Raw genomic sequence first — 25,360 nt, 5'->3', positions numbered from 1 at the left:
GCCCACGCGTGAGCAACGCTTTGTACCCGCCCCAGACACGCCCCGAACGCTTTGTAACCACCCCGAACGCTTTGTAGCCGCCCCTGCCGCACGCACGGACAGAGGAGCCCGGGGCTGAGGTGGCCGGGGTGGGGGCTGAGGTCCCGCCACCGCCCGTTTATTGTCGTGAGGAGCAGGGGAGGGATCAAGATCGGCCACCCCCGACTCTTCTTTTCTCCCCCCCCCGCCCCGTGTCGCGGCGCTTCCCCTCCCGCCGTTCCGAGGTGCTCAGGAGATGATCTCCGTCTGGTGGCGGGCCAGCGCCGGTGGCAGAGTAGTCCCGCAAGGGCCCGGGAAGTGAAACCTGGAAAGAAGCAGCCGGGTGAGGGGCGAGCAGCGCGCTGAGTGCTGCGGTCTGGCAGTGCCCGAGGGCGTTTAAGAAGCAGGTGGCTAATTGGTCCTGCTGCTGAAGGAGAGGGTTTTAGGCCTTCTAGGGCCTAGGGACAGGCGTCAGCTTCACACTTGAAGAAATACAGATGTGTCCTTAGTGTAGCACCAAGAACGAACAATCATCTTTTCTTACTACGGGAACAGCACGCATTAAGCACTGAGGAAGAAAATCGGTAATGTGTGTTAAAAATTTTTTCTAAAGTGTTCAATCAAGAACAGCGTGGACAACAGGTCCAGGGAAGGGATTCTGCCCCTGTACTCAGCCCTGGTGAGGCCACACCTCGAGTACTGTGTCCAGTTCTGGGCCCCTCAGTTCAGGAAGGAGATTGAGGTGCTGGAGCAGGCCCAGAGAAGAGCAAGGAGGCTGTGAAGGGATCCAGCACAACTCCCGTGAGGAAGGGCTGAGGGAGCTGGGGCTGTTCAGCCTGGAGAAGAGGAGGCTCAGGGGAGACCTCATCACTCTCTACAACTCCCTGAAAGGAGGTTGTAGCCAGGGGCGGGTCAGTCTCTTCTCCTAAGCAGCTATCATTAGGATAAGAGGGCATGGACTTATGTTGTGCCAGGGGAGGTTTAGGTTGGATATTAGAAAGAATTACTTTACAGAGAGGGTGATCAGTCATTGGAATGGGCTGCCCAGGGAAGTAGTGGATTCTCCATCCATATTTAAAAAAAGACTGGACGTGGCACTCAGTGCCATGGTCTGGTAACTGCAGTGGTAGTGGATCAAGGGTTGGACTCGATGATCTCTGAGGTCCCTTCCAACCCATCTGATTCTATGATTCTATGCAATGGAAAGGCAAGGAGGATGGAGGGGACTAAGCTTGCTAGTTTAAAACTGAACTGCTTTACCTGAATCTGTCTGTAGCAGGAGTGGCTTCCATGTTAAATTCTGCAACTGGTACTCCTCTGGCTGATACCTGAGGTGCAAACATAGCAGCAGGATACACCACGGAGGAAGTCCCGACCTGCAGGGACAAGGAAAAAAATCTCAAGTTTAGCTTAACAGACGAAACTAACTCACGAGGTAAGGACCCTCTGAGACATTCCATGTGCAAATCCACTAAATCATGGAATATCCCAGAAATGAAATCAAATCAGTATGTATATTGTCTCACTGCATGTGTTGCTATTTAACACAGTATAAGAATTATTTCTCTGAGGGAACCCAAAGAAGCTTGTTCAGAGTTTATAACTGTAGATTTTTAAAAAAATCCCAGAAATTACAGACTTCATTTTCAGGAAAAAAACCCCCACCAGTTGTCTCTTCTGTTACTTGAGATTATTTTCTGAAGGGTACACAATATTCTGAGCAAATGCTTTGGTCAGCTGTGTAAAGCCTACATAGCACATAAACAGCTTCACAGAGCAGCACATCCTTACAATTGGTAGCTCTTTTTTTTTTTTTTTTTTTTTTTTTTAAACTGAGCATCAAAATAATCCTGGTTTTCACAGTCTGAGAAATTCAAATATTAGCTAACCTCTAACACTTGAAACTCTTAACACCTGTGTACAGTAAACACAGACTGCAGATGCCAGCTAAGCAAGATGCACACACGCCCAGCCTGTTAACTTCTGAGTAGCATAAGTAAATTCTCAAACTTCATGGTCTTTTTTAATGTTTCACCTTCAACACTACAGAGTCCCTTGGGGAAGTGCAGATACAACTCCTTTACCCAGGAGGTATCATAGAATCATAGAATTGGCTGGGTTGGAAGGGACCTCAGAGATCATCGAGTCCAACCCTTGAACCACCGTTGCGGTTGCTAGACCATGGCACTGAGTGCCACATCCAGTCTCTTTTTAAATATCTCCAGGGATGGAGAATCCACTACTTCCCTGGGCAGCCCATTCCAATGCCTGATCACCCTCTCCATAAAGAAATTCTTTTTAATATCCAACCTAAACCTCCCCTGGCACAACTTAAGACCATGCCCTCTTGTCTTGTTGAAGGTCGTCTGGCAAAAGAGACCCAACCCCCACCCGGCTACACCCTCCTTTCAGGGAGTTGTAGAGAGCAATGAGGTCTCCCCTGAGAGAGGTACAACTCGTTCAGTGTGGCTTCCCTGATGGTTAGGTAACAGAAGCAGCACTCACTACCAAGCAGAGGTCACAGATCTCAAGCTCCTTCTCAACCTCTGTGAGAATGTCAGGATCCAGCGTTTCCCCAAACCACACAACATGGGGACGAAGGAGCCCATTGCAGCCGTCCTCCTCACACCTGTTTAAAAAAATCACAGAGGAACAGCGTTATGCTGCTGATGTGGACGTGGACATTTCAACCTCCAAAACAAGAAAGCTGTTTTCCTTCTCCCTTGGGGATATCTTATCAGCTCTCCCTCTTTCTCCTGTCTCTTCCACAGCCCTCCCCACACCTTCCTCTACCAAGTGCTTGATAGGAGGCAGCTGCTGTGCTGGCAGTACACATGTGCTGCCAGGTCACACACAAAGGGTCTTCCTTTACTCAGCTCCCAAAACTTAAAACACAGTGCGAGGTACAGACCTCTGCTTCTATCAACTTTAACAGAAACTGGCCAGCAAGTTTTTAAGGAAAAAGTGAACTGAAAGACATAAGCACTGTGTTAACCTCTCTTCTCCTTAGGAACTGTGAAAAATACAGCAGCTTTTTCATCCTCAACTAGCTAAGGCAAAGCTGCAGCCATTATAAAAAAGCACTGTAGCACATTTAATGCCTGCAAGGGATGATTCAGTGGCTGTACCCCACCACAGCTTTCCAGACTGACTTAACAGCAGATAGCACCTGAAAAGTAACAAAACTTCTACTGTGTGGCACTTAGTTTCTTAATGCAGTTCTACTACACCACCAAACCCAAAAATTTTGGCACATTTCATCTTGATGCTTGAGTACACAAGCATCCCTTTAGCATCACAGTAACCTTCAAGTGCGCATTCCTGCTGTCTTCTGTCTCCTGTAACTCTAGACTCAGTTCTCTGGGCAAAGTCTCGTATCTTTTTCTCCTGTAGAATGTTTCCATGTCCTTCCAAAATTATGTGAACAGTTAATACAAGCCTTAGAGAGATGCGCGAAGCATGAAGCAGTAACAGCAAAGAACAAAGCAGTCCATACGTACTGAGGAAGATCCTCAACTGGAATTGCAGCATCTTCTGTTTCAGGATCTGGAGCCCTGAAGTTACAAAATTGAAATACATATTCAAACATGGACACAAAGTGCACTTTATATATCAATGAAAACTTAGTATTCTCTAAAGCATGCTCTCTAGTCAAGGAATCTTTGCAACTTCAGCCAACTTCAACACCTACTACATCCCTAAAATACTGCTCACAGGACAGGCAGGCCTTTGTCCAGAAACATCCCAGAGCTAAGCAACTGTCACAAGCTGGTCAAAGTCCTGTTAAAAGCCCAACAAATGCAAAGGGAAAAAAAAAATCTTAAAACATAACATATGCCTATCCCATCCCCCCACCACTCTTTCTTTTCTAATGGTAAAAGAAAGAGGATGGGTAGGAAAAGGAGACTGAATGGTTCTTCTGCAACTTCCTAAGTTGCAGAAATCCTGCGAATGGATGGTTCCCTCATGATTATTTTGCATATCTGTATTTTGAGACCTGTAAACATGAGACTCCTATTGATGAACTGAAGGACAAAAGCTACTAGGTGCTCCAGAGATGCAGAAGATAATGCACAGATCAAGTGATGACCGTTCAATTTAAGGAATAAGCATCCAATTTAATAAAGAACCCGTGAGGTGAAGAGGATTGGAGTGAACACACATTCTCAAAAATTACCATAAGTTGATATCCAATATTGTTCTAATTAAAGCATACAGAATGTTGTGCTGACTTAAAAATTAACAATTGCTCAGGACTTACAGTATCGTGGGTTGCCACTGAAGTTACCAAACAGCAGGGCTCACGTTTCAAAACAGTTGTGTAAAATTTAAGCATTAATAATACTAAAGGAAAATGGAGTGGTGGGCTGAAACTCCTGTGAGTACCTAAAATGGCTCATTTTCAATTGAACAGCAGACAAAGTAGGAAATACAGAGAGAGTCTACAAGGCAGATGTATTACCCTTTCCCGGCCAATGCGGGGCATATTGGACTCTTGTAATTTGCAGCCACGTTTCCACAGTTGGTGCATCGAGTTTTAAATAAACTACCTGAAACAAATGCACAAAGAGAAAAGATCAGGGATTGAGGGATGGCTTTGGAGCATGCCTGCACAGCCAAGTGGTTGCGTTTATCGTGGACTGGAGTTTATTTGGCTTGAAAGACTGAATCTTGTAGATAAGAAAGGAAAAGCCAAGTGTTGAAACCTTGCAGCATTATGAACGAGATGCTCCTTAAGCAGAGCATACACACCAGCCCATGGTGACCAGCATCATAGTTAAGCACAGGTCAGGCCCAGCAAGGAATGAGTCCTTTCAGCTGAAACTCCACAATGAATAACAGCAGCAGTCCCTCTAAGCTGTGATTTATCACCTTGTTTTACCTCAATACAAGAGTAATACACAGCCTCACAACAGTCATTCAAAGAAAAATCACTATTTAAAATACCAGATCAGCAGATGATTTTTTATCGCTTTTCCTCTTAAATTAGAAATGTTTTCCTTAAAAATACATAAGCTAGTTAACACTGTTTTGTTTTATGCAAAGCTCCTCAACCCCTAGACTTTCATAGTGTTAATAATGTACTGTAGAGATGTGCAATATTACCAAATTATTGTTTATAATTTGTAAAGAATAAGACTAAAATTAAACTATACTGAGGGCTTTATCCTTTGATCCACAACTGCAAAACAATTTGTGCAGGTTTCTTGTGTCTAGATCATAAAGTAGCAGTGGGAAATCTCATTTAACCTTTTGTGATACTTAAGAAGCACCACAATGTTGGAGGACTAGAATGGGAATTTGTTGTGGGAGATTTTCACTCTGCAGTAGGGCCTGTGATGTGAAGGCACCTCCTCATAGGATGGGGAAAGGTCTCCTCATCCTCATTCTCTCTACACCTGTGTACTTCTTCAGATCCAAAAGCCCTGCTGTCCCCTGTCTAGTATGTACCTTAGTTGCTCTCCTCTGGCACTTTGTAGGAGAAAGGGATAGGAGCAAGGAATAGAACTACAAGGGAAGAGAGAGGGAGTGCCACTGGGTGTCAAACAGAAGGTGAGGGAATCTCATCTGTTTCCAGCCCCTCTTCCTCCTGTAGCCAAGGGCCACACAGGCAGGTCTTTGAAGGATGGGACAGGACTGAGGGAGAGTGGCAGGCACCAGAGAAGAACCCAACAGTGCTGGTTTTGCCAATCCACCTTTCACTGGTGGCAGTTCCAGTGTGGCACCACCACTGCTAGAAAGCAGAGGTCCTCTGTGGATTCTTTTCTCCATTCCTAAACAAAATAAGCCAAGTAGCACTATTCACACATATTCAAGTGGATGTGAGGCAAAACTGAGCAAGTGGGAGGGAGAACCAGTTCCTGTGTTCTGTCAGAATCCATGAAAAAAGAAAGATGAGAAAAATAAAGGGGGGCTTATCAAATACCTGAAGCAACTTCCAAAATAGAACAGGATGCTGTAGGCAACTTCAGACAAATTATAATTTCAAAGACAAATTTCTTTTCTCCCAGTACTTATCCTGCATTCTCCTCCCTGACAAGTTTGCTGGCCTGTGGGTGACAGGTAGGCCGATGCTTACCGTGAATTTCTAAGAGGTGCTTTGTGCCTGCCTTTCTGTGCAGTTCATCAATATTCTGTGTAATGACCACAACGCTCCTTCCTTGCTTGCTCAGCCTCCTCTCACACTCTGCAATGGCAATATGTGCAGGGTTTGGATGTTTACTCAACATCACTTCCCGGCGGTAATGGTAAAATTCCCACACGCGAGAAGGGTTTCGTGCAAAAGCTGCTGGCGTAGCCAACTCCTGGAAAAGATGTAACCATTCATTCTACAAACAGAAGGGCAAGAAAATCCCCTCCCCAGAGGAAGCCAGCTCCCATACTGCCATTTGCACTGCTACCAGCATAACAAGAGAGTAAAAAGCAGATTACTTATCACCAGATGCAGCTGACAAGAATACAGTTCAATAGCCCTTACAAGGATGGCAAGCCAAAGAGTCTTTTAAAATGAGGAAATAACTGATATAGTAGTGTGGTACGTGGTTGTGCATAGTACATTCAGACCTTGTTCTGTGCTGCCCTACCAAACTATTAGGAGCTTAGTACAGCACAAAGGAAGATGAAATACTTCGATGCACACGATTTTTGACATTCAGAACTCTCTTTTCTACAGCAGACAGAAAACTCAGCATCAGGTGGATATATTTTCTTTGCTAGCAATTTGTTTTCTTTAAGTTAAGCACATCACAAGCCAAATTACAGCCATTATCAAACCCAGTCGCATGTGCTTGTAAAATCTAAGATATACTTTTCACACTAACTCTAATTTTGCCCTTTTTTAAAACAAGGAACAGCATGATGTAATGCTTCAGTGCCCAAATTCTACCTACATAAAATACCGAATAAAACTTCCTGATGCAAGAGGACCAGGAATGTATCAACACACTACTCTTTATTTTAATGAATAGTCACTGAAAGAAAAAAAATTGCAGCTTCAATTTCAAACCATTTCTAAAACCTCATCCCTCTGACAACTTTTAACTTCATCAAGTTTTTCATTAATGCTGTCCTTAAGAGCATCTTAAAGAGAAACCAGGATTAGAAGAAAACAACTAGTTGGAATCAACAGTTCCATCCTTCAGTATTTTTGTAAAATCCTTCTAAGCGTTTAAAACAGGAAAGGATGCATGAGAAAAGAAAATGGAGGGTATCACAAGATGAGTGAACAAGATGAGCTAAGTTGCAAGGCAGCAAGAAAACAGGCACAGCAGAAAGACCCAGAGCTGCCTGCAAAAATGTTTTTCCCAAACAGGCGATAACCCAAAGCAACAGACAGGAAGGTGCAGCTGCACAACGCAGCCTCCCCCAGGCACAGGGAGGAGCTGCAAACTCGGCTGTTGGCAGAGTTCTGTGCCTGCCGTATCACCACGGGAGAGCTCCCGCTGCTTCTGACCCTTCACACTGCAACCCAGTGGAGTGGGAAGTGCAGCTGCAGAGAGAGGTGTCACCAGTACCTACCTGGGCTTGCCACTTCCTCCAGAAACCTCCAGCCCCTCTGAAGGTTGGGACTCCGCTCTCCGCACTAACGCCGGCTCCCGTGATAATGGCGATGTGCTTTGCTTTGGCAAACACCTCCCGAAAATCAGCCATATCTATGTGTGGGGAGGAAAAATCATCACCTGTTCAAACACATTTTTATCTAAGAGACCCATACAGTTAGTGCTGTCAAACCTGTGTGTCCACAAATGGCTTCTATGTACACCTCCCATGATTTTAATTTCAAAATACTGACTTGTTTCTGAGTTTTTGTATAGTGGAATTTGAAGTGCAACTCCTATGGATCCTCAAAAATATATTTGAGAATGCTCAGTAGGGCAACCGGTATTAAACTATGAATATACTCACTTTTTGAAAGGAGGACCCTTAAGCTAAAACCCCATACTAGATGCTAAAATGTTAACAACAGCTGCCACTGCCACACAGGAACAGTTTGCTTCTTAATTGTAAAGTAAGATCCTGAGATGAAATACAATTACATGAAGTTACAATTACTACTTTTCTAAAAGTCAAAACATGACTAAGAAGGAACAGGTTAGCTACGGAGAGACAAAGGAAAAAAAAATCTCTTCCAGTTTATCTCAGATATTCTTTATAAGGCAATGTAATTTAGAATCACAGAATGCTTGAGGTAGGAAGGAACCTCTGGAGATTGTCAAGTCCCAAGCCCCCTGCCCAAGCAGGGTCTGCCAGAGCAGATTATTCAGAACTGTGTCCAGTCACATGGCTTTTGAGTATCTCCAAGGACACAGACTCTACCACCTCTCAGCACAACCCATACCAGCATGTGACCACCCTCACAAGTTTTTGCTTGTGTTCAGATGGAACCTCATGTGTTTTAATTTGCATCCACTGCCTCGTGTCCTGTCACTGAGCACTACCAAGAAGAGCATGCCTTGTCTTCTGAACAGTTCCAGCTCTCCCAGCCTCTCCTCACATGAACATGCTCCAAGCCATTAATCACCTTTTTAACCTTCTCTGGTCTCTATCCAGCATGTCCATGTTTCTCTTGAAATGGGGAGTCTGGCATTGGACCCAGTACTCCAGGAGTGTCACATCAGTGCTGAGCAGAGGAAAAGGTCACCTTCCTCCACCTGCTGAAGATGCTCTGCTGGGTGCAGCCCAGAACAGCCATCAGCTGCCTTCACCGCAAGGGCTCATTGCTGGCTCACAGTTAACTGGGTGTGCACCAGGACCCTGAGGGCCTTTTCTGCAATGCTGCTTTCCAGGTGGTCACCCCCAGCCTGTCCTGGTGCATGGGGTTATTCCTCCCTGGGGGCAGGACTTGGAATTTCTGTCCTTTTTCTTCAGTCTGTCAGGTCCCTCTGGATGGCAGCACAACCCTCTGGCGTATCAGTCACTCCTTGCAATTCTGTCATCTAGAAGCCTGCTGAGGGTACAGTGTCCCATCATCTAAATTATTAATTAAGGTGTTAAACAATTTCAGCCACAGTATTGTCTCCTGAAGTACAGTACCAGTGACTGGCCTCCAGATGGACTTTGAACTGCTGATCACCGCTAGTCTTCACTATTTACTGTGTGGTTCTTTTTTCTGTTTGTTTGTGGTTTTTGTGTTTGTTTTTTTTTAACGCAAGGCAGATAAGTTTTATATAAGGAGAGACAGTCCCAAGACTCACAGCACAGAACTAGGAATACTACAATTCTGATGCCCCATCTGCTGTTGTAAACCCAACCAAACCCAAACCAACCAAACCAAACCAAACCCACCCCCTTGAGTATGTAAAGATCAGGCCAAAGGTCCTCCTACTCCAGTCTTCAGTCTCTGGCAGCAGCCAAACATTGATGCTCAAGGCAGCAGAAAAAGCAAGTACACCTTGGCTACCCAGCCACTAGGGATTTCCCTGTTACACCCGCAAACTTCTCTGCACCAATTTCAAATTAAAACACATCCTCACATTAAAAAAACCTCAAACAACCAAACAAAAAGAGGATATTTACTACTGCTAGACCTGAACGAGGCTCCTGGGGTTACCCAATACCTTGCTTCTGAATTGTTACAAATGCTCAAGGCCCTCCGTAATTCTTGTACAAGGAAATGAGGAGTTTTATTACCCATTAGGATTATGAAAAGCAAATGCAATTAATTAGCATACATTTATGTGCATAAATCAAAAATACTAAAATCACCAGGCAACCACAGTAACTGCATCTACACAAGGGTGTTTGGAACTAATCATAGAAGACAAATTTTAGCAGTTGAAAAAATAAAACAATCAACTTCATGCTCCTATAAACATTTAAATTAAACTCTATATTTTGTATATGATGCAAATGTATGCCTGTAACTTCAAATGTAGCTTAAATACCTGTCCAGGGTACTAAAGGAAAAAAATACATGTCTTACTTGAGCTAGGGCGAGCCATTTCCAAGCAAAACTTCTGTTTCTTTGATGAAGAAGCCTTCAGTCGGCAAGATGCTTGTGAAACCAACCTTCTAGGGGCAAATTGGAAGAAAGTCATCAGCATCACTCACAAGTGTGTTACCTGAGAAGAAAAAAGTGAAAGACAAGCACCTCATTTAAGGAACGTATTTCTGCAAGCTCCCCAAGAGGAATTCTCTGTAAAGGTTCAAATATTAGTCAGGGTTTTTTCTCCTGCACCTTCAGTTTCCCTCAGACACTGCAGACACCGGCAAAGGCTGTAGATGCCCCCTCTCTGTGAGTGTTTAAGGCCAGGGTGGATGGGGCTTGAAGAAACCCGGTCTACAGGGAGGTTGGAAAGAGATGATCTTTAAGGTCCCTTCCAACCCAAACCATTCTACGATCACAAATCGTAGATGCTCCTGACGCGCTCTCGTCCGGTTTATCCTTCCAGTTTAAGAACCCAAGTCCTGCCCAAAGGCTGCCAAGCCCTTAAATACATTCGCCCGGCGGGCACCAGGGCGTACGTGCAGCTGTCCGCCTGCAGAAGGGCGAAGGAGAACGGCGCGGGGGGGGAGGGAGGAGAAAGGACTGAGAAGGCAGCGGCCGCCTCCCCCTCGGCGTCGTCTCAGTCCTTTCCCCCCCCGCGTCAGCCACGAGTTCGCGCCCCGTCGGGGGTACCTACCTGGGCGGCGAGCAGGGGCAAAGAGCCGCTCCGGTGATGAGGCCCAGGCGTGCGGCTCCGCACGTCCCCGCCCCGGCCTTGCGGGGGGGCCGGCCCTGGCTCTGCCCCGCCCCGTCCCTCGCCTGTCGCTGTTGGCAGAGGCCACCGCGGCATTGAGGTTGTTTTTCTGAAGAAAACAAGGGCTTGAACTGCTTCCGTGCGGCCTCTCCGGCCTTCCCTAAGGAGTTTAAAGGTAATTTTTGGTGCCTTGGAGCCTGTCCCTAGGCATGGCACATGGGGAGTTGCAGGAGGGAAGCACGGGGGACAGGTACTCGCATCGTAACAGTGATGTAGGTTATTAAATTTTTTTTGCATAAGAGCAAACAAAGAGGGCTTATTAACACCGAAATAGCAAGAATTAGAGAAAAACATCCCTAGAAGTCAACAACCGGTCCTTGAGAGAGCCTGCAAGACTAGACTGGAAGGGAATACTCGCCACAACTTAACCTTGGTTATAGCTTTAACTAGGTATATAATTAAAGTAATTTTATATGTTTCACTGTATAAAAGTAGCACTTATGTTTCCAGATGCTGAGCTTGCTTTGTGGAATACCACCTGGCTCCTGCTTCTGCACAGAACTGGGTATTAAAGTATCTCGAGAATGTAAAGGTACAATCTGAGTGGACTGGATTCCTGATGATGTGGTGTCAGACCCCACTTTCTGGGACACCACCAGCGCGTTGCCTCCACTTGCAAACACAAAGGAAGCCTTTTTGTCAGGGGAAACATTTGAGGAAGGCAGAGGTTCCCATTCAACACTGTTTCTGCTTGCTGGACCTTACCTGCTGCTGCCAGAGAGCAGTGGCTGCATCTCTGCACGGTGCTGTATGCTTGGAAGAACACCACATAATCATTTCAGAAAACAAGATAAAAGATAAATGCCGTTGTGATCCCATTCAACACTGAAACTATCTTGATGGTCAAAACCAGATGACTCTATCTGGCCTAGGGAAGTCACTGAGATGTTAGGTTGTGGCAGGTCAGACAAACAAGGGATTGGCTCTGCCCTGTGTTATCCAGTATTATGACCAGTGTTGGTTTGGTTTTGTAACTCGAGTTCTTAGTTTGGATTGTACATCCTGATTATTAGGCCATGTATTTTAGATGGTGATTAAGGTAATTAAAAAGAAAAAAGGATTTGCAGTTGGACTATCCGCACAACATTATTCCACTGATTACAAAATTCAGGACAGCAAACTACTAGTCTAACATGACTAATAGAAAAACTGTCTTTATGTATCAGAATGTGAGGAGCACATTAACTAAATTGCTTGCATTTCCACAGTTCTTCATTGAATTCTTTAGATATATTCCTCCTAAGTTTACATTAACCCAGGGCAAGCGATGTTAGCATGGGAGGTCTGCAACAGTACCAGCCTTCCAGTAACAACACAACTCATGACAGCACAGGCTATGTAAAACACGTACAGCACAAAATGAGGTTGGTTTGTTTCGGTTTCTCTGGCACATACAGACTGTACACCCAAGGAAGTAAAATTATTCTGATGTTTCTTAAGCAATCATGTATTCTGTATTCTCAAAGGTCTGAATTCTGCATCATTGCTGTAAGAAAGCAGCAACATTAGCTTTAAAAATTGGTTGTAGGAGTCTTGGACAAATGTGTTTATGCTAACATGCACACACACAGTAGTGTGAATTTTCTGAAAAGCGTTATAAAAAGATTAAAGTGACATCTAAAATTGACTTAAAGACCATAGTGTTGGGTGTAGGTACCTAGCAGTGTTCTAGGATCATCTGTGCCTGATAAAATCCTTCTACATAAAGGGTATTTTTATTATGGTAATTCCCTCCAGCAGCAGTATCATTCATGGGAGTGAAAGCAACTTGTAAGTGGACATTAGAAGTATGAAATGTTCTACAGATATATTAATTTCACCAAAGTCAATTAACACATATGGATCCTGTCTCAAAGGACCCAAAAGCTCTGTCAAGGGCAAGTACACTGAACTTCCCAACCCCCACTTTCACCCCCCCCAGCACATTACCCTCCTGGCTGCCAACTGTCCTTGTACTCAGCCAAGGCATTTACATATTTAGCAATGAGTCTCTCTTCTCTGTTTTCCTGGAACTTGTCCTGTCTCCCCTGGACCCACCCTAACACCATTCTCTGGCAGGAGCTCCCCAGCTCCACTCCCCACCCTGTGAAGAAGGGGGAAAGCAGCAGGTTAGAAACATGTATCCACAGGGACTACTTTTTTTCCTCTGACTGCTGCACGAACCAGTTAAAACATATTAATAATACCCAGCCTGCAACTCCACACCCATCAGCATTTACCAAGCACTGTACATCTCAGCACCATCATCAGGAAACAGCTTGCTCTTTGATCATGGAACCTAATTGTACCAATTGAAGGAAAACATTTTTTTTTTTTAAGTCCCAAGTAAACAGTCTGTATTCTAACACACAATAGGTCTGTACCAATTAAATACAGTATGGCAGTATATAAATTACAGTTCTTTACAGTAAATAGTAAAATACAAGAGTCCGCTTACTGTACACAACAATCAAAGAAAGAACAGCAGCTTTTCAGTAAGGTCCCAGGTATCTCAATCATTCACTTGCTAAGAAACAAAGAAGAACAGATACAGTAGGCCATTCACTTCACTCATTTTTTACCATGTTACTTTACAAATATCCAGAACACTTGTACAAGCATCTACAGTATCTACATGTGGAACAACCTTCTTAGGAATTCATGAGCACCAGACATAAATCCCTCCATCATTCCCATTATTAAAATAAACTTTACAGATTAAAATTACTTTAGCAGGTTCTATTTCATCTTGATAATAACCAGCAAGTAGCAAGTGCAAAGTTTGCAGTCACGATCCATTTTACTGCTTGTTTCCCTGTTTCCCCCCCCCCACACACACCCCCGAAAAAACAAAACCCCACAAAAACCCCAAAATGTTGTCTTCTTGCAGTAATACTGGTTCTGCAGTCAAACTGCCCGGCTGGCTTATGTTAGCACATGAAATGCCAGACGTATAGCTTCAGGCATTGTTAGTGACTTAAATCCAATGCCAGGTCAGCACAGTGGCAGGCCTCTAGGAAGACAAAAAATACGAAGCAGTTGGATATTTCAGTGTGCTTAAACACAGAACATAAGGCTGCACGGTGCCCAGTGACTATAAGAGAAAGATGGCACCAAGTTATCTGTTAAAACCTTTACAATAAAAAGATATAAAGAGCAAATGTGTCAGTCTAAAACAAGTTCTTTGGTAATTAAGAACAGCAAACCATAGCGCTTTTTTTTTCCACGTATGGATTTACATCCTGGTTTTTCCACAATAAAATATTTTTTTTGTTTGTTTAAAATATATCTCCCAAGTTGTTGTGTAACAAATAGTCCAGTACCTCAGCTATCTACAGATCAGCTTTAACTGTATTTTAGTGTGCAGCCGTGTCTGCCCACTGGCAGAGAAACTATAGATACACATTCATATATATATATAATATATATATTATTTATAAAAAATTAGAGAATTAAGTCAAGGACTCTAGAGAATACACATTCCATATGGACAGATTAAAATGTACAATAGCTTCAAATATCCATAAAGTTTTCTACACAGTGATGTGTGTAGTAAGTGCAAAAATACTGCAGTTTAATTAATCCAAGATTTTCTGTTTTCCTGTTTCCTAGAAAAAGCAGAAGCCGCTGCATCTCCTGAATGGCAAAGAGCTTCTCCTCCTGTTTTAGGAGCAGACGATGAGCCTGGGAGGCCAGAATTTTTCCTTATCTCTAAAGTGGAAGATGCCTGAGATCGTGAAGTGCTATTCCATTTCCTTGTGGAAGCTGGTGCCCTGCTGAGGCGCCCAGGACGAACAAAGACCCCGTGTCGTGGCTTGCAGTGGAAGTACTCCCTGCCTTTCACAGTCCCATCGTGCTTCCCTTTAATGAAAATAAATGCACAGAATTAATAGTTGGTACTTTCATTAGCATATACAACTCTAGCATTGAGGTGTCAATATCTTTTGGCCATCTGTTAAGTAGTCAAGATTCTTAATGCCAAGTAGTGAAGCCAGATGCATACCACACAGTAGTGAGAACAAAACCTGGAGAGGTGGGCTTGAATTTTGACCAAAAAAGATGATTTCCTAAAATATTACTTCGTTAGCTAATGGTTTAAAAAAGTCAAATGTTTTTTCATTTTAAAAAACAATCCTCAAAGCCAATTGCTTACAAAACTTACCAACTTAGTTGTCCAAGAAACTTCCACTATCAGTGTTAGTATCTATTAAACTACTAGAACCTTCAACTTTTTAAAAGATCTGAAGCATTTCTTTAGGATTCTCTAAGCACTTGCAGAGCATTGACATTTTAAAGATAAAGAAAACCTGTACTATATAATTAAACTTTCCAGAGTATGGAGGGAAGAAACATGTCTGAAAGCTACAGACAAGAAATCTATTTGACAAGTCACAGCCACTGTTAGTGCTGCCCATGAATACACATGCTAATTTAAAACAAACAAACAAAAAATCTGCCAAGTTTAGGCTTGTTTTTCTGATCTATAAAAAGCCACATGGGCACCCACAGGCACAATCACAACAAGCAAAAGCATCATTCTGCATAAAGCAGGAACAGGGCTTTAATACAGTTAAAAATTAACCCTTAGTAATACATTATTCTAAGCAGAACACCTGGAACTGGGTGTACCAGATTCCAAGCCTATATAGGAGGCCATAGGTATTTCCCAAGGCTGAACAGCATATGATTTTTACCTTCAAGCACAGAACATGCTAACTTGTACAGATAACCCAGAGCATATTCAGTCTTACCCAGCTGGACATGTAGTTCAACTCCAACCCAGATTCCAGCTGAAAAATCCACTGTTCCGATGTATCTCACTGTGCCCATCTTATTACTTCCAACACAGACTTGTTCACCTACTGCCACCCAGCTAGGCAAGGCGTGGGCTTGATCTGCAGAAGCACTTTCTTCACAATCAGAACCATCCAAGTTGTCCTTCCCAATAAAATCATCTGTGGAAGTGTCGGTACCAGTCTCAGGGTCTGAAGCCTCTTTTACCAGCAAAGAACAAAGAGGTCTTGGCACAGCATCTGCCAGCTGCTCACCTGCTGCTGCTGCTGCAGAGCTGAGGTGGCCTTTGCACGTGCTCTGCTCCTTGCCGCTGCCTTGGGGCAGCTCCGAGGCAGTCACCCCGTTAGAGGACAGAAGGCAACAGGACTGTGGAGCTGGGGAATGGTCAAAGTCCTGCCCGTCTTCGACGCCCATGAACTCGGTAAAGGAGTGATCTTCCAGAATGTCTGTGGTGTGCTCCACTGTTGCTTCGCGGGATGAAAACTCAATTGTACAACAGGCAGTTTTGCCACCTGAGGAACTCAAAGCTGAAAACGATCCAGCTGTGGGTAGCTGATGAGAGTCTCTCTCAGCGGCATCGAGGGGCAGTGGTACCTGTTCCACTAAGGCACTGTTTTCTTTCAGTGGTAACACAGGTAACTTTTCTCTTGCTAACTCCTTTTCTGATTCCGGACATTCCTTGTTTGAAGAGGATCTTAAATCATGTGCAAGAGATGATCCTGAGGGATCATTAGAGTCCAGCTCCTTCGTGTGACTGGCTAGCTGGTCTGTGCTATCACTACAGGGAACAAGCATGTCAGACAGAGTAGCGTTAGAGGCACTGTGGGAAAAGTAGCCACTAGTAATGCTGCTAGTGGTGGGGCTGCGGGATACCTCTTTCTCAAGAACACGTGAACTCATGAAGTCTGATTTAGAAGAAAACCATTCCCTGTTGTCCAGGCTAGCATTGAAAACACTGAAGTCAGCAAACTCCTCCGGTACGTAAGGTCGGAAACTTTGAAAAGCTTGTGGACTTATCAGCTTCTTGTTAATTGTCTCCAACTCACTGTCCTCCTCCTCAGAGTCCTGCAAAAGAAGAAAGTATTGTGTATTATCAGGAACCTACAACAGGAACATTTTCAAAATAAACTAAACTCTTTCTGAAGATGGAAAAACATATACCTTTAATATTCTTCAACTGAAGAATGAAAGACACCTCTAAAAGGAGCTGGTAGGAACATGCCTTGCCTACCCTGAGCGATCCAGTTTTTAGAAAATTAAGATCAATTATAAATAGTTCCAAAATTATAAAGCAATAAGGTCTGGCAAAAGGAAAGCTCACAACATGGAAAACCTAAATGTTTATACATTTTCATCATATCAATTTATTTAAAATCTTGTATTATAAAACTTTCCCTTCATGATTTAGACTTAATTAAACCCATTGAAGGCATTCTATAGCCCCAACTGACCACTTAACAAGACAAATGAAAACATGAAGGGAAGAGACCTTACAGTGTTCACTGCAATACTGATTATTAAAAACTATCCTGCACAATGGGATTTTCTATTAATCTGATATCAGTGAGGCTAAAAAAATTTGCTTTTTCTTAGCTATCACACCTGAACATGTTCACAATGTTCGAAAATGAGGGCAAAGGGATCAAGTATTACAGAGAATCTCCAAGGAAGCATTTGTGTGCATACAGATACATGTCTGGAGGGAAATAAGTGACGATAATCAATCTGACAAAATTTGGAGGTAGCTCTGAATTTCTTTTTGATAACAACTGCTGATGCAGTGTGACCAGCCCACAAGCAGTTATTTATACCTATATATGCATACACAGACATACGTGTTTATAACACAATGTGTTATAAAACAGATGTGTGATATGTACAAATAACTATGTATGCACACACATATATATTAAAAATGGTTAGTTTACAGCAAATTACTACTAGAAAGAATATTTCAGAGAAATGAAAACTGCTAAAGTACTTAAAGTTTAGAGGAACTCAAGCACCCATTATTTCTCAATTCCTTTATCTGTCTGATGCATGTCAGCTACTGATCAAGGCATATCCTGCAATGCTTTTACACACTTGTCACAAATAACTGATGGAAAGCACAATACTTAACCAGACAATCAATGCACTGAGAACCAATACATCAAGTTTAAGATAAGCATCCTTTTGAAAATGTTTCCTATACTTCGTAATAGCCAAGACTGCTCAAATAACTTTGCACAACAAGACTTCAAATCCACAGACACTGAAGAGGTTTCTTCAGTTGGCACGGGTTTGACCAATCTCAGAATTGTTTAGGTTAGAAGGTGCCTCTTGAGGCCAGACAGGACCAAGACCCCCTGCTCAAGCTGGATCAGCCAGAGCAAAATACCCAGGACTGTGTCCAGTTGGGTGGGTTTTGTGAGTCCAAGAATGAAGACTACAACCTCTCTGCACAACCCATAGCAACGTTTGATCACCCTCACAGTAAAAAAAAAATTAAAAGAAAAAAAAAAAAAAAGAGTATTTTCTTGAGCTCAAATGGAATCCCATGTGTTTTTCATTTGTGTCCCTTGCCTCATGCCCTGTCACTGGGCACTGCTAAGGAGAGTCTGCTTTGTCTTCACTCCTTCCCATCAGGCATTTTATGCACTGATCAGCTGCCCCCAAGCCTGCTCTCCTCAAGGTTGAGCAGTCCCAGCTCTCCCAGCCTCTCCTCATATGCCAGATGTCCTGCACCAGCCTCACTTCAGTAATTCCCTATCTTTCTTGTACTGGGCAGCCCAGAACCAGACACAATACTCCAGATACAGCCTCACTAGTGCTGTGTGGAGAGCAAGGATCAACTCCTTCAGCCTGCTGGCAGTGTCTCTGATGCAAGGGTGCATTGCTCACTCTGGGCCAGCATATTGTCTCTGACAAGCTGCTCTCCACAGCTGGTGACCCCACAACATGTACTGGGCCCTGGTGTTACTCCTTGACAAATTTAAGACTTTGCATTTCCCCTTGTTGAAGTTCATGAGATTTGTCTCTGTCTGGTTCTCCAACTTGTTGAGATTTCTCTGAATAGTAGCACAACCCCCCTGTGCATCAGGCACTTCTCCCAGTCTTGTATCACCTGCAAACTTGCTGAGAGAGCATCCTCTCCAGTTATCCAGGTCATTACGGAATGGAGTTGAGCAGTACTGGCTCCAGAATTGAGCCCTAGAATACACTGTTTGCTACTGTCCTCCAAAAGGACTCTGCACCTCTGATCACAACCATCTGGGCCAGACAGTTTTTAATTACTTCACTGTTCACCACTCCAATTTGTACTCTGTCAGTCCACCTATGATGATGTTACAGGAGATGGTGTCAAAGGCTTCACTAAGGTCAAGGCAAACAACACCCTCTGCCTTCCCCTCATCCACAAGCTAGTCACCTTATTGTAGATTGCAACTGAGGTTAGTCAGCCCTGATTTCCCCTTTATAAAACTGTGCTGAATGCTCCCAGTCACCTCCTGGTCCTTTAAGATTTTGGAAATGCTTTTTTGGAGGATTTTCTCCATCACCCTGGCAGAGACAGAAGTGAGGCTGCTCAGTCCGTTGTTAGCAGAATCTTCCTTCTTTGTTCTTCATGAAGACAGGAATGATGATATTTGCTCTCTGCCAGTCGTTAGGTATCTCTCACACTTGCTATGATATTCCAAGGTAACTGAGAGTAGCCTTACAATAACATCAGCCATTTATGGATGGTATGTTTACTTAAACATGTGGTTTAAGTGCTCCTAGTGGTCCACTAGCAAGGGTAAGTCATCTGTGTTTCACACTTTCCTTTGTGTCTCGGGGGGGCTGGGATTCCTGAAGGTTAGTTTTACACATAATAACTGGGAAATTCCAGGAACAAAGCAATTTCAGGGTCTCAGATTCCTGTGGGTCAAGCAGCCTTGTATTGCTCAGTCTATTGGTAGAAATAAAGATAAATATCCTTGAAAAAATGGTAAAGAAATTGCAGCCACTTCCTTGGGAAGCAACAGAAAGATTATAATGAAAAACCAATGTAAGAACAGATAAGGTAAGAATGTGACAGCGAGAACTAAAGAGACAAGATAATACATCAAGACTTAGCAATAACAGAAGCAATGTAAGCAGGAATACAGAGTAATTTTCCTACACCTGCTTTGGAACAAACATACAGTGTAGTTAAAAGATACAGTATTCAAGTTTTCTTATTTCCAAAGTTATACCCCTCAAATAACGTCAAAGATACTACGTTCCCACTTAAGTAATTTAAAAATCAGTAATAATGATTTAGTGGTTGCACCACTTCAATTTTCACTGCTTACTTGGAGGATTTGCTTTTAGCCAACCCCCCTTAGGCATGTTAATTACACGTAGCATACAAATAGACTCAATCTGAAAACTTTTCACCTGACTGTAGCATATTCCACTTTACTCACATATTATACAGAGCATGCCCTTATATTGTGCTGTTTTGAAACAGTTGCAATATTAAACACATGTAGGAGTACTGCCTGAAATTTTAGGTTGAATGTTCTATTTCAGGCCAACTTAATAAAAATATTTTTGTTAACTGCTTTTTTCCCCTCTTCCTTTGTTTTGAATATTCAAGAAAATTCCAAGCAGATACCAGAGAAACATGAAAAAAAAGCTAAACATCATTCTTATGCCTAGTTAGATGCAGAATACTAATCTAGCTGGTATCACTACCTTCCTGTTAGTTGCTTTAAGTCTATGGCTTTTTTTATATGCTGTAAGATGCAGGTGAACATCACATCTGAAGCAACACCAACCATGCAGTGATTAATTAGGGGAATGAGGCTTTGCACCTTGGAGTGATCATTTACAGTGATGTGAAAACTTGACTTAGAATCAGACAGGGTGGAGCAGACAGCTCAAGATTGACATGGAGCTGTGATGCTGCCCTAGTGTAATCTCTGAATTCACTCTGAGAGCATTATTCATCCAAATGCATGAAATACATACTGCACCCTAGTTAAAATATACACTTGCTTCAGCTTTGAAAAACACAGGGTAGCCTGGGAAGCCAACAGATTACAAAGTCTTCCTTCCTAAACTGATAAAAAAATCCAGAAGCTATCATTTGATAAACCCAACTCTATAAGATGGCAAGGTTATCTAAAGTAGCTGCCTCAACCACCTCCCCACTTGTTGCTGCTCAGTCTTTCCTGCCTCCCTGGTACCCACTCAAGCGTCTATTAGGTCATCAGAAATAGATCCAAATGCAATATAAGTCTTTGGCAGCCCAGCCATCAGCTGGATGGATTGGTTCCCTTCATCTGACTTATTGTGCAACCTAACAGAAAAGCTACGTTGATGCAAGACATAAGTCAGTGCAAGGGTAGAAACGAGCAGATGAGAACTGAAAGAACAGCTCTCTGCAAGGCCTCGTTGGCCACAGCAGGCTTACAGTGTTCAGTGAAGTAGTTTCCATTCTAACTGGAAAAATCTGGTGCAGGATGTTGTCCTTTTCCAGCTCTGAAAGCTTCTACTTATCTTTGGAAAGCAGCAGAGGCAAATGCTTGGGTTAATTCAGGGCATGCATGGGCTGGGACCTTGTTTTTACCCAAGGGATCAAAACTGCCCTGAAGTTGCTATGGAAAATTTGTAACAAATTTAGTTTCCATGGATGTTTTTCAGCCCACTAGAAGATTTTGCCTTTGGAATACTGGTCTGAGTCAGCATGTCAGCTACCTTATGGAAAATTAATATGATGGAGAGTAAAACAGCTGCCACACAAAACCAGCAGCCAAGCTTCAAATATAAACATGATAACACTAATGATATTTTGGTACAACAACCTATAAAATAGCATTAGAAATCCAGAACATATTTTTTAATGGCTTGGTTTTATGGTAGGAATGAAACTTATGGGTGAATAGCAAGAATCCATCAGTAGCATTTTGTGATAGAAGAGTCCTATAAGATGAAAATTAATTTGAAGGTTCTGAATTTTAAATCACAATCTCTGACTAAAGCAAGTATTTACAGCCATTTTCCACAACCCAAAAACTGTATCGATCATCCAGCAGAAGTGATGATACACCTTTTGTTGAAGCAGCAGTAAGAAAAGGATTTGGCAGATGAAGATTAAAATAAAAGCCCTCCACCTCAATTCACCACCTGAATTATGACGAAGACAAGCTGCAGGTTAATTAAGAGCAGCAATCTTAGCTTAGTCATATTACTCCCACATCAGGCAATGAGAAGCTTTTTATAGTGTACCCACACCTGAATGCACAGTTACTTACACCAAGTGGGATCATTCCATTTACTCTTGGGTATAGTCACAAAATCTGGGTAACACACAAGGTATGTTAGAGTGATGACAACAACACGGTTCACCGAAGTAACCTCTCCTTGATCATTGTGCCCTATAAAAACTAAAGCCTCCCCTTTCCCACTCACCACACAAATCACATATGAATAGTAAAAAAAACCAAAACAAAACAGAAAGCACAACTGAACAATCCCAAACCTCAAAACTAAAATCTCCAAAATGTTAAAACCAAATTGAGTTAGTTCCAAAGACAGACTGCATTTGCAAGCCCAGCAAGCAACCGTTCATTATAACCATTAGTTACAATTAATCACAAGGGATTCCACCCAGATGACACCTCTTTTTCTGCTGCAGTAGTGTATGTTCCTTAAGCCCACCACCAAGTGGCCCTAAGCCCACCACCAGGCCTCATTAACAAAAACTGGTACAAAAAACTTACAATCTTTTCCTCACGTATGCTACTGCTTTCTACAGGCATGCTGCTGACATTACTTCCCGAAGGCACAACACAGCCAGCACAATGCACCTGAGGTGAAGGCATGCTCTGCAAAGGTTAAGACACAGAACACATCACACAAACCACAACACAGACCACAGGGCTTAACATGTACAAGTTAGGAAGGCTTTAAGACATGAGGAAAGTGAAGCACCCGTACTGGCCATGAAAATCCGCATTAATGTGTAGAGATCTCCTCCCAGCAGTGTTTTAGGTTGGGGAATAAAGGTCAGAATTATAAACACCCTAGAACTCTGTTTCACAGAATCACATTGTATCTACCAAACAAACCACCAACATCTTGCTGGTGAAAAAGATGATTTGCAGGTTACTGCTACTTTAAAATAAAACAGAAGTACCCTGTAAAGGAGAATACTTACCAAGAAGTGAAAAAAAAAAAATCAACCTAGTGTTTCAGGTAAAAAATAAACACTAGAACCTCACCACACAAAAAGAACAGCCTGATTAATTTTACCAGAGAATTACAGAATTCCACTGCAACAAATGCACCCTGCAAAAAATCTGCCAAGTACACAAAATGACTCCATCTTTAAAAAAACAGAGGTTTTTCAAAGATTACCTCTTGACTAAGCAGAGGTCGGCTTTCAAGTGGGGTCTTCCTTTTATGTTCCTCTTTCACTGGCATTAAGGGCTTGAAAAATTTTGGTGGCTGAGGAGAAAATGCTTTAAAGGGGCTGGCCATTAAAGCATGGGAATTCTCTGTTACAACACCTAGGTAAAGAAGCAGAAGTATTGTATTTCAGTTCTTTGTATCTTGACTGCAAGACTATAATTCAAAATAATTGAAGGTTAAGCCACGTACAAGCCAAGTTGCTGGCTACAGAAAAATATCAATAGTTCTATATTCAACCACTAGCCCAAGCTTGAGATAATGCAGAGCTCAACTAAAGGAAACCTCTAAGAAGTCTGGAAACAGAAGGAAAGCAGAGAGCAGCATTATCTGCCCCCTCCTTTCTGCAGCTCCAGAATTTCTCCTTTTCATCTCAGACATAAAAACACTGTGAAGTTTCCTTGTAGCTGGAACTGATACTTCTCTGCTTCCTGCACCTCACCTGACTCCTGCCTACAACACTGCAATTCTGTCCTGGAACCAAACCAGCAATCCCGAACGACCAGGATGATCAAAAAGGCAATTATAGAGCAGGAAATAACTTAGTCCTGCTTCATTGTAGCAGTATCTCTACCCGTAGTGCCTGATCAAGAAGAAAATGTTACCATTTGATGTAAAGAAAATAAGGCATCCGTGACACATTGATACAGCAGAACAAATATCCAAATCATGTAAAGAACTCACAAAATGACCCCCTCCACTCTGACAAAAGCATCTTCTCAAATTCATGAAATAATAGCAGCTCCTTTCTGTCTTTGTTTCCTTTTTTTTTTTCCTTTTTTTTTTTTTTTTCTTACAGAATCACAGAATGATAGAATGTCTAGGGTTAGAAGGGATCTTAAAGACTCTTCTACTGTTTTAATTCACAATTCTGCACTCCTCTTGTTTGTTTTTTTGTATACCCCAAACTTCCCATCCTTTCCTGGATGTCTCCATGCATTTCTCCTCTACTTCCAGATTATGTTTAAGGTGCTAAAGCAAGAAGCTGGATACTGAATCTAGCAGGTAAAGAGCACTGTGAATTTAATTTTCAGTTTAAGACAGTAATTAGGAAACCACAAACACTGTCATTGTGCATATATTTTGAAGTCTCACCACTGCCATCTTTGCTTTTGCGAGGTGACTCCCTGGGTAAAGTACCATAGCATGATACATCTTGATAACTGGAAGAACAGTCAGATATATCTAGGTGACTTTCTGACCAACCCTAAGAAACAAGAAAATGCATAAATATGCACGCTGATACAGACAGGCATGGAAAAATTAATATGTGAACTCAAAGGCAAGGGTTTAAAAAAAAAACCAAAACAAAAAACCCAACAATCTGAGGAAATGTCAAGATACTGACTTAACACAATTTTCTATGCAATAAATGGAATGTTTAGAAGCTAATCAGCTTTCCAGTGAATTACTTTAAGTTTTGCTATAATTACCCCTTTCTTAAATCCAGCTTCTACAATTCTAATATAAAGAGCAGAGAAGGATAAAGTTTAATTCAAAATAATATATAATTAGTTCTGATTTTTAAGCATTTTGTGCTTCAAATATGTGAATATTTGAAAGCAAACAAAAAATGTGAATATAACACAAAGATTTAAAAAAATACTATTTTCCTACTGTTTTTCAATTCTCAAGTATATTTTGCATCAAAGAGGGGGGGGTGAAATCTGAGAATGTGTGCCATTTATTGTCACATTTGCATACCTTATCATCTTCATCACAGGCAGAAAGATCTAGTCGGCTACAGGATACCTACAGAACACAACAGGCACAATGACAAAATGCCAATATTTTATTTAAAAAATAAACAGTTTTGAGGAAACACTGGTCACTTAATCCTAACAACTTTTCTGTTATCTCAGGTAAGATTATTTATATGGGCAGGTATATTTGTGCTGTATGAGTGGGTGACAGAAGAACACAAAATGCACACAAAATGGAAACCATCCCTTACACTGTGAAAATGTTAAAGGTACTTTGAAGTACAAATAATCTGAATTAGGGTGGCTGACATCCTAAACTACTGCCAAAGCACACACCCTTACAAAAAGAGAAGAGTTTTGACCAACCCTCCCACTTCCCTGTCAACTCTGTTACAGATGGACAGTCGTGAGGAGGAATTTGGAGTCACTCATTCTCATCTGTGACAACTTTTCTACAGGTTGGTTAGTCCTAGCTCAGAATAATCATTACCATATCACATTCTGCAAGAGTTACATCAGCACACAAACATCACACCCTGCCCCATTACTACCAGGGGATAAAGGGTCCTTACATTGTGGACATTTGGAGTGCTGATGCTTCTGCGGATGTTTCTCGCTTTGGTGGAGAGAGCCTCTTTGACTGTGACTGCCTGCAATAAAGACAAGAACACATTTTAAAAAATGCCATGGTCTCCATGTGAGAAATGATCA

General features: G+C 42.4%; 2 protein-coding genes and 1 long non-coding RNA gene across 7 annotated transcripts in view; 1 reads left to right on the top strand and 2 right to left on the bottom strand.

Annotated features, from left to right (window-relative positions):
• Window positions 1–115: 115 nt before the first annotated feature.
• Window positions 116–10,737, bottom strand: SIRT5 (sirtuin 5). 2 transcript variants are annotated; one of them, XM_030444236.1, is made up of 10 exons: window positions 10,641–10,725; window positions 10,196–10,496; window positions 9,941–10,079; window positions 7,537–7,670; window positions 6,098–6,323; window positions 4,481–4,568; window positions 3,519–3,572; window positions 2,524–2,647; window positions 1,279–1,394; window positions 116–343 (listed from the first exon to the last, which is right to left on the bottom strand). In XM_030444236.1, the coding sequence occupies exons 3-10, from the start codon at window positions 10,059–10,061 to the stop codon at window positions 268–270; spliced, it is 939 nt and encodes a 312-aa protein (XP_030300096.1). In that variant the 5' UTR covers window positions 10,062–10,079; window positions 10,196–10,496; window positions 10,641–10,725; the 3' UTR covers window positions 116–267. The 2 variants fall into 2 exon arrangements, with proteins under 2 accessions (XP_030300096.1, XP_030300095.1); XM_030444235.1 differs by lacking the exon at window positions 10,196–10,496 and having other exon boundaries at window positions 10,641–10,737.
• LOC115597789 lies at window positions 10,695–14,521 on the top strand. The gene is made up of 3 exons (XR_003987165.1): window positions 10,695–10,872; window positions 11,208–11,289; window positions 14,349–14,521. It is a non-coding gene; the product is annotated as an uncharacterized LOC115597789 (long non-coding RNA).
• KIF13A (kinesin family member 13A) overlaps window positions 12,828–25,360 on the bottom strand; it is a 109,512-nt gene continuing 96,979 nt past the window's right edge. For 2 of the 4 annotated variants that reach the window (XM_030444231.1, XM_030444232.1), the window contains 7 exons: window positions 25,222–25,299; window positions 24,651–24,698; window positions 24,042–24,153; window positions 22,896–23,047; window positions 22,259–22,363; window positions 15,488–16,595; window positions 12,828–14,597 (listed from right to left, as the gene is read on the bottom strand). In XM_030444231.1, coding sequence (XP_030300091.1) covers window positions 14,311–14,597; window positions 15,488–16,595; window positions 22,259–22,363; window positions 22,896–23,047; window positions 24,042–24,153; window positions 24,651–24,698; window positions 25,222–25,299 — 1,890 coding nt within the window. In that variant the 3' untranslated portion in view covers window positions 12,828–14,310. The remainder of the gene's footprint in view (window positions 14,598–15,487; window positions 16,596–22,258; window positions 22,364–22,895; window positions 23,048–24,041; window positions 24,154–24,650; window positions 24,699–25,221; window positions 25,300–25,360) is intronic. The other 2 variants (XM_030444233.1, XM_030444234.1) reach the window with 1 other exon arrangement.

Source organism: Calypte anna, chromosome 2, assembly GCF_003957555.1.
Source record: "Calypte anna isolate BGI_N300 chromosome 2, bCalAnn1_v1.p, whole genome shotgun sequence".
NCBI lineage: Eukaryota > Metazoa > Chordata > Aves > Apodiformes > Trochilidae > Calypte > Calypte anna.
This window is presented reverse-complemented; position numbering and strand designations above follow the sequence as displayed.